At 38.4% G+C, this 9,815-nt stretch overlaps 2 protein-coding genes; one reads left to right on the plus strand and one right to left on the minus strand.

The window, feature by feature from the left end:
* Positions 1-271: 271 nt before the first annotated feature.
* GSBLH_T00001639001 (uncharacterized protein) lies at positions 272-2,881 on the plus strand (the record flags this gene model as incomplete). The annotated part of the gene is made up of 2 exons (XM_013040069.1): positions 272-440; positions 483-2,881. The coding sequence occupies 2 exons, from the start codon at positions 272-274 to the stop codon at positions 2,879-2,881; spliced, it is 2,568 nt and encodes an 855-aa protein (XP_012895523.1).
* Positions 2,882-7,941: 5,060 nt separating this feature from the next.
* GSBLH_T00001640001 (uncharacterized protein) lies at positions 7,942-8,864 on the minus strand (the record flags this gene model as incomplete). XM_013040070.1 has 2 exons in its annotated part: positions 8,430-8,864; positions 7,942-8,397 (listed from the first exon to the last, which is right to left on the minus strand). Exons 1-2 carry the CDS (start codon positions 8,790-8,792, stop codon positions 7,942-7,944), a joined length of 819 nt encoding a protein of 272 aa, XP_012895524.1. The 5' UTR covers positions 8,793-8,864.
* Positions 8,865-9,815: the final 951 nt, after the last annotated feature.

Genomic DNA, 9,815 nt, shown 5'->3' on the forward strand with positions numbered 1-9,815 from the left:
TCATGAAGTACAGGTGCACCGAGAACTCGTTGATGAAAGCGAGCAGTACGACTTGTCAACCAATGAGACTCGGTTACGATTCACCAACCAGCGATATGAAATGCCAGCACCGGTCGTCGTGTACGCTGACTTCGAGTCGGCCATTGATGACAAGAACAAACACAAGCCCATCATGTTATCCTGTCTAGCCGTGTCTCGCATTCCAGCCATTGACAGCCAGCTAAGAATCTTCCATGCACCACACGAAAGCGAAGAGGATCTTCGTCCTTTCATGGAGTATCTCACACAATTGCACGAGAGTGTGAAAAGGTATCTCTTCGATGAATTGCCATTGGAGAACTCTCCGAGCATCGAGAGGGACTTTCGTGCAACAACCGTGTGTCCCTTCTGCCACAAGAAACTGGAGAACGACAAAGTGAGACATCATGCACATGTGACAGGTGAATATACCACAGGGAAGGGAGGGATATGCAACTTTGAAGCCGGGCAGTATATCTGCACCTGCTGCACCAAGTGTAATCTCCAACTCTCCTTCAACAAGAAGAACTATCGTCTACCCGTATACTTCCACAATGGCTCACACTACGATTTCACGTTCATCATGAAACTCATCGCAGCTCATTCAACCTCTAGTGACTCCTTAGAAGTCATTCCAACCACTGAAGACAAGGAGATGCAGATCGAGTACAATGGCATTCAATTCAAGGACTCGTTGAAGCTCATCAGCAGTCCTCTAAGATCCATCGTGGCTCAGACACTCGGTGGTAACCTCGATTTGTACGTGCACACCAAACAACAACTACGCAAGTACTGTGAATCACGAGGCAAGCAATGGAGTGACGAGTACATCGATCTGTTGACACGGAAAGAACCCATGTTTTACAGTCTCATCAAATCGTACGACACATTGAATAACACCACCATTCCTTCTCGTGAACAATGCATCGATGACATGAAAGGTGAAATGATGCCACAAGACGAGTATGATCACATGGTGAAGCTGTGGAAGACCTTCGATATCAAGACATGGGGTGAGTACTACGAGTTGTACAATGTACTCGATGTGACTCTCATGGCTGATGCATTCGAGCATTTCCGCGTTACCACACTGAAGGCATTCGGTGTTGATCCAATGCATTATATCACAGCACCACAAATGGCCTATTCGCTCTTCTTAAAGGTCACAATGGAGGGCGATCATGGTGAGAGTAGCCTCATGACCCTCGCAAGGAAGTGGGCTCAGTACATCATGCGCATCAGCGCGAATGAGGGACTCACCGAGAAACAACTGGTGAAAGTGTTCTTGAATCGCATGGGTGAGTTCTATGAGAGCAAGGGCATTCGATTGATGGAGGAGAATGAGATCGAAGACTTCATGCGATTGTTGAAGAACCTGCGAGGAGGCATCACTCAGATCGTGAAACGACACGCCAAGGTCGACATTGACAACACAGAGCAAACAACGGCAGGCAGTGAAGGCATTTACTACCTCGACGCCAACAACCTGTACGGAGGAGCCATGCATCGAATGATGCCTTACGAATTGGTGGGTGTACCCGAACGACAAGAAGTGATGAAGAGAATCAATCGTGATCCGAATGGATGGGTACAATCACTCAAGACATTCGGCAAGTATGGATTCTTCATCGAGTGTGATATCGAGGCACCAGTGGAACTCCATGATAAGTTCAATGACTTGCCATTCTTCCCCGTACAGAAGGCGGGCATGTACTCCGATGGAATCAAGAAGTACGCAGCGAAGAACGACATCGTGGACAAGGTCAAAGAGGTGAATACACCGAAGCTCATCTGCGATCTTGTACCTCGTCAAAAGTATCTCGTGCATTACTCTCTGTTGCAACTGGGTCTTCAACAGGGATATCGCATCACGCACGTCCACCACCTCATTCGTTTCAAGCAAGCACCCTTCATATTCGAGTACGTCAACATGCTGAGTGAAAAACGAGCGAAGTCCAAGACCACTGTAGAAAAGAACCTCTACAAGCTGTTGGCAAACTCCACCTATGGCAAATTCGTGGAGACTGGACTGAAGCGGATGAAAGTGAAGTTCGCTAATACGTGGAATGAACGCGAGGCAATCATCCAGAAGCATGGATACGACATGATTGCTGGAACTACCATGTATTCCGAGAATCTGATCGGTATCAAGCTGAACACACCGGTGCGCAAGGTAGAGAAACCATTCTTCATCGGGTTTGCCATTCTCGACATGTCGAAGCACATCATCTACGACTTCTACTACAATGTGCTCAAGACGACATTCGATAACGTGGAGCTGTTGGGACAGGACACAGATTCGCTCATCGTACAGTTGAACGATCGTGGTAACATCGTTCACAAGATGTGCGATATGTACAAGTCGTTTGACTTTTCTGAGTTGGATAACACGAGCTACTTCTACGGAGAACTCGTGAAGTATTACGATCATGAAGTGGACAAGAGCAAGTTCCCTTCATTGGACTCGTTCCTCAATTTCAACAAGAAGTTGCCTGGTCCCATCTTCAAGGATGAACACAACGGACATCGCATCACGGAGTTCGTTGGTTTAAGACCGAAGATGTACTGTCTTGTTGATGAGAAGCACGTCGTACACAACGCAGCGAAGGGAGTTCCTCGCAACGTCGTGATTGACGGTGAGAGGATGAGCGTGAAGAACATCGACTTGTACAAGCGTGTCCTCGAGGCAGAGAAGAAGGAAGATGCAGTGATCGAAGGTAGCTTCAAGCGCATCAACAACCAGGCCTTCAACATCAGCACGAAAGAACAAACCAAGACACTCATGACTTGCACAGATAACAAACGTTGGATCTTGGACAACAACATACACACACTGGCGTTCGGGCATTATAAACTGAAGTAAAGGAAGCAATCTTTCACTTTGGACAACCATGGATACCATGGCCTACAATGGAAGTCAGGTTAACATTGCCGAAATTGGCAGTCATGGGTTTCCGCGCGTTTCTTGTTATGGACATCGAGGTGAGCAGGTAGACAATGGCAGGAAATGGCAGGAAATGGTCGAAAAATGGTCGAAAATTGATTTCCACGGTTATTTGGTAGGAAATGGATTTCCGCGTGTTTTACGCCATTTCCCTACTACTATTTTAGATGCTATTAGACTCCATTTTGTTTCACTCACAGAATAGCCGTAAAACACTGAACAAGACAAGGTATTGATATTGAATATGGAAACTAAATATAGTAATCACCTTCAATCATCTTGCAGTAATCGATGTACTGTATGAAACAGAATAGATATTAAAAATGATAGTAATCGTACATAATGGACTGCTTATGATCTACTATGTAAAAAACTATATAATGCCGCAAAACTAGTGGCATTATTTCATCTCGTGAACAGTACAAGTATTTCGAGAAATACCCTTTTTATTAGTATACTGACACTTTATAGGAATAATAATAAGAATAATAGGACTGGTAAAGAAACAACAGTTATTATATTTCATAGAATGAGCATATTGATATTATCAATTTACCATCAGTAACTTTGAAATAATCACTGCAATTATTTTAAATATGAGAATATGCTTGGGTAAAGAATGGAAACCAAATGGCTGGATTTCACTCATATTGAGAAATAGAGAATGTGTAGTATTGCAATTCAATAATGGAGTATTCATGAATCAAGGTTTTGTACTCAATGAGCAGAAAGTGTTGAAAGTGATTGGAAATCATCAAATTGGTGCTATTTCCTATCATGAAGAACAATCCATAGAAGTAGTAGAAGGAATCGTGGATTTGGATCATGGAAGTCGATTTGAAGGATTGGTATTAGCAGAAAACAAGTTGGGAATTCCATTTGGATATGGTGAAATGTATGATGATGATGGAATATTGGTGTACAAGGGTATAATGATCAATTGGAAACGATTTGGATATGGAACGAGTTATCATAATAATGGATGTATTGAATATGAAGGATATTGGTGTGATGATAATCGATTTGGAATTGGAAAAGTGTATGATCGATATGGTAAATTAGTGAATGAATGTGAATGGTGTAATGGAATTGAATGTGATATTGATGAAAAATATGAAGGAGATGGCTTAGAACCATTGAATATGGGAATGAAACATTTGAAACTGAGTGACAATTGTGTATTGGTTGATTGGGATGTTTCATTGTTGTATAATTTGGAATCAATCGAAATTGGTGATGATTGTTTTGGATCAGTGAAAACATTCCAAATCGATGGATTGAATCGATTGAAAACGATCAAAATCGGTATGTATTCATTCACTCAAAAGATGGATTTCTTTGGTAAGAATTGATCAAAATCATTCCACATATTGAATTGTGAATCATTGGAATCCATTTAAATAAGATCAAAAATAGATAAATCATATAATTTCATTTATGGTTCATTTGTGATTCGAGGTATTGCGCTGATATTGAATATTTGAATGATTAAATCTACCAAATCTACAAACTATATTATTAGGGGATTATTCACTTTGAGGTGAAATAGATGAGTCACAGTTATTGCATATGCGAAGCATGAATGATGCGATACGAAATAATCGATGTAAATCTTAATATTCTGCAAAATCGATTCTTCACAATAAGGTTTCTGTTTTTCTCTTCACGTATCATTGGAAAGTATTATCAAATATAGTACATTAAATATATGTCGAAAAACCAAATCCTTGACATGCCAAACTTCCTATCTTGTTCGGGATAGCTCAATTGAAGTCAATTATAAGTATGGCTTGCCTGATTGTGTATTATTTAAAAATACTCTATTATCTCTCGTCGATCATGTCATAGTCAAGTGATATTTCTTCAGTCCTTGGTGAGCTTATACTGTTTTTAATATTTGTATAACTTTTATTGCTTGATTATCTATCTGTTTCCGACTGATTATCTATACCATTTGAACATCCTCATTCTCTTATGTATTATCGTTTATATTAATTGACTATTTATATTAAATATAGTAAAAAATAAAGATTAAACTCGAATGTTTGTGTAAGAATAAAACTATATTTGACAAATACTAACTAATTCATAGTAATTTTACTCTGCGCTACTCTAATATAAGAAAAGACTTTAGAGGTTTTCACGGACCAATGGTTCTTAGACTTTTAAAACAGAATGTGTATTATATTGGCATGCAAAGAAATGAAATGTATGTTACTGTTATTAGGTTTGCTGAGAAAGCTCAATAAGAATGGATATAAATAATAAAATACATTATCGCTCTGTATTACATGAGAATAAGGAAGTCTGATTCACAGAAGGTTTCAAACAAAAAGGCAATCAAATTATAATTAAAAGGATGATTACCAGACGAAGCAAAGCAAATACACATCTATCTAGATGATTTACTGGTTGCTCTTGACAAGATAAGCAAGAATGGAAGAAACATCTATAAATGAAATCAACTCAACTCAACAAAACAATACTCGAAATTGATTTTGTTCGGATATTCTTCAAAGAGTCAGGTAGATTGGCATTCTTTAGATTAGGAATATCTAAATATTATTATCATTCAATAATAATAATAATCACTTTCCAATGTCACTATACAAGGATCACGGAAACTACATCCTTTAGAACTGATAAATAGTAGATTTGGAAGATCTACATGCAATCATTCGAATTATCTCATTTATACTTCGCATCAGTAATGAGCAGGATTCACTATTTGGCCATCCTTGGAGCGCATAAATACCAAGTTGTATGGATTGTAATGATGGAAGATCTACATCAATCGTTTCATTTGAATTCATTCAATACTTTCCATTATTGTCGATAAGGATCTATGGAATGTCCATTGCCCCAAGAGAATGGACTGCAGATTTGGAAGATCTATGCATTACCCAAATATTCAATATCAGCGCAATACCTCGAATCACAAATGAACTATAAATAAAATTATATGATTTATCTATTATTGATCCTATTTGAATGGATTGTAATTGTGGCAGATTCTTCAATTCAAAGTCGCCAGCAAAATCACTGAAACTATATTCACCAATTTGAATGGATTCCAATGATTCACAATTCAATATGTGGAATGATTTCGATTTATCATTTCCATATCCATTCGTTTTCTGAGTAAACGAATTGTTTCCGATTTTGATCGTTTTCAATCGATTCAATCCATCGATTTTGAATGTTTTCACTGATTCAAAACATTCATCACCGATTTCGATTGATTCCAATGACTCGAATTTGTTCAGATCCAATTCATTCAAATCATTACAACAATTCGAGCATATTAACAAGTCCTTTACTTTCAAATCTATTCCTTTTAATTCAGAACAATTGTGGATTTCAATTCGTCTAGTAGACATATTTGCAATTGGCTCAGTTTTCATTTCACCTGGACTCTCATTCTTCAGTATATTTCGAATGCTTTCGTTCATTCCTTTCACATACCAACCTTCAAACAAATCGATTCCACCTTTCTTTTCTTTGCCATGTTCCCATTCACTTTCTCGAATTGCTGTTCCACTTACTTCGTCTATCAAATATCCCACTCCATTACGTACAAATTTACCATTTTCTATACAATATCCTCCTATATATAGTGGAATTCGATTCAATACTTCAACATTCTGGCTATTTTCATTTTCTTCATTTTCAGCATATTCGATCATTTGGTTATTATCGGGATCAAATTCACGAATGATTCGAATCAATTTGTCTTTTAACCAGTATCCTTCAACCTTCTCTTTACCACTTTCTACATCATATTCAATTCCAAAACCATCTCGATTCATTTCTTCATCAAATCCACCTCGATAGATCACTACATCACCAGCATTACTATCTTCTTTTCCACATTTACATCGAATTGTCATGATCAATCCTTCTTTACTATTTTCGATCCTTCTGCGATCTCCCTCATTTTCAAGGATCGAATTCCAGTTTTCTCTTTGTAATGCTTTACCGTTCTTATACTCTGTTATTCCACCGATTCGTTTACCATTTTTCATCATCCATGCAAGACTCAAGATTCCACGATTGAATAATTGACATCGACCTTCAACTTTACCATTTTTCATTTCACTCAACAAATACTCGTTTGAATGATCTCCTTGATATAGAGTTACTTCATATTCCACTCCATTAATGGCAATTTTCTTCTTTTCCCTGGTAATGTAGTCATTGAGAAAATACCTGGATTCTCTGGTATGTTTTGATAAATCTATATTACTATAGTATTTCTATACACATACTATCAGTTTTACTAACCATTGTATTGGTCTCAAGGTTTTTCTGTAATATTTCGCTTTTCACCAATTATTATTAACGCAATATAGTATTACCTCATATACAGTATCTTCTCTGAACTCATTATACATTTTACGAAGGTGATTCAAAGGAATTTCCTTTCTTTCATTTTCTCAAAGAAAAATGGAGTCCTATTCTATTGAAATATGTGAGGAATATTGACATATAGATTTACCATAATATTACTCCATTTCCGTGATTTACGTACAGGTTATCTTTTGGATAAAGCAATTATTTCTGTAACACGAGACAGTATTTTTCTATTTTGCCAATGCTGTGTATTGATGATTTGAAGGTTCTTCACCGATCTAGGTTCTTATCGGCTATTTAATACTGATAATGGACAGCAAAGTTATTATATTATTATTGATTTCATTTATGTTGCTAGAATTCGTTATTTTCAACAATGCACTATTGGGTGCTCACGCTGAGTTTATTCCCAAATGGTTTTCACTTAGAATGGTTTTTAAATGACATGTGATTGCTGTTTAATAGTTTTTACTGGTATGATGCTATCCATTATTGCTGGCTCACGTAATAAATAGCAAATGCCAATAATGTTATATTTCGCTTTTAATGTATTTATTGTAATCATGTTAAATTGAGTGATCTGTTTCTGTAAAACAATGCACGGTCAGCATACCCATCAATCTAGATTACTGTTCCTCAACCTTGCAGATCTTTTCAAATACATCGCTCAGTGAGGATTCATTAATCGACCAATATGTGATTATATTCGATCTCTGCATATCCATGATGGTTACCAATAACTTGGACAAGTCTACACGATCCTTCATGATTGTGAACGAATAGATGTTTGCTTTCGTTTCCAAAAACTCCACATCTGGGCATATCTTAAACTTCACATACTCCACCGCGTTCCTGATTTCTGGTGCAAATGAGAGCAAAAGCAAGAATCCCTTTCCAAACTTATTCTTCAGCTCCACTTGATCTCCAATGCACTGCAATTCCTGGCTCGTCATGATTGCAATCCGCGTGCACAGAGCATCCGCTTCCTCCATCGAATGCGTCGTAATCAGAATCGACATTTCCTTCTGAACCCGCTTCACAATATCCCAAATCGCAAAGCGCGTTTCGGGGTCCAAGCATGTCTACAGATCATTCCAGAACTCACATTCCCAACCGTCGGTTCATCCAAGAAGAGAAGGCGAGGCTGACTCATTAGAGCCATTCCCAAAGTCAATCGACGCTTCTGTCCGCCACTCAACACCGAGGCTTTCCGCTTAAAAACATCGTGTGAGAGACCCACAACCTCCGCTTTTTCCTTGCAGAACCCTTCGATGAGATTTCGATTTGTGTGATGAAGTCTGGCCACAAGAGTCAAATGCTCCTCCACGGTCATATCATCGAAGAACGTGTCGAACTGAGGAACCACTGCGATCAATTCGCGAAGACGTTTCACATCGGCTCCATCATATCCAAAGATCTTCATTTGACCCATGTTTAAATTCAGATTGCCGGTCATGATATTGATCAATGTGGTCATTCCAGCTCCATTCGGTCCCAATAATCCAAACACATCGTTATCACGAATCGCAAAGCTGATCTCTGGGAATACGCGCTTACCACTTCTACAACATTCATTTTCCTCTCTCCACAACGTACTTGCCGAAGAAATACTTGGAAACTCGACTGACAATCAGACTGAGGTTTTTACGATCATCCGGAGTTTGGACGTTGATAAGCGAATCAGTCAGTTCTCTCTCCTGCTTTACACTCTCATCGCTGATCTCCGTCTTGGAGTCTGGTTCCTTCTTTATCGATGAGCCTCGTTTCTTCTGATAGTACTATTCATGATCCCTTTTGCTCATTCTATTCCTACGCGATCGAGAGTGATCGAGAAATCTTGCGAGAGCCACATGATAAAATACGACAAGAAGACGAATAGAATCGTCGAGATTAAGGAGTAAATGAATGCTTCGTTACAGAGCATACGACGCTGCAAGGAGGGACTGACAATGTATTGAGTGACAATCATCATGAAGGATCCAGGCAGCATCGCAAAGAATAAGCTCGTATTACCATCAGAGTTGAATAGCAAAGCGCCAATAGCATTGATAAAAATGTTCACAGTCGTTGCAAGCGAACTACAACATGGAGAGAATCGAAGAGATGTATGGTGATGTGAAGCAACAACTAAATAAAATGAAAAACGACAAGCAATGACTGCAACTCCACAGAAGATACCAGATCGCCGTACCTGTGATTCTGAGAGAGTATTTCTTGAAGGACACAAAGAAGAGAATGTATCTAGATTCATATAGAACGAGAAGGAAAACATGATCATGAAAATGAGTAAGAATAACGTGTAGAAAATTAGAAGACTAGTAACATAGTGATAAGATCGAACACCATTGATATAAAGAATCGAAAGGCAATTGTTGGCACGATCATTCACAATTCGATAGATAACGAAAGCGAAAGAATCATAATGGAATCAATGGGACAATTAGATTGCAATAAAAACTAAAATTCCAATAGTGCCGATGAATCATAAGTATTGAAATAG

Source organism: Blastocystis hominis (assembly GCF_000151665.1).
Source record: "Blastocystis hominis, Singapore isolate B (sub-type 7) whole genome shotgun sequence assembly, scaffold_12".
In the NCBI taxonomy this organism is placed as follows: domain Eukaryota; class Bigyra; order Opalinata; family Blastocystidae; genus Blastocystis; species Blastocystis hominis.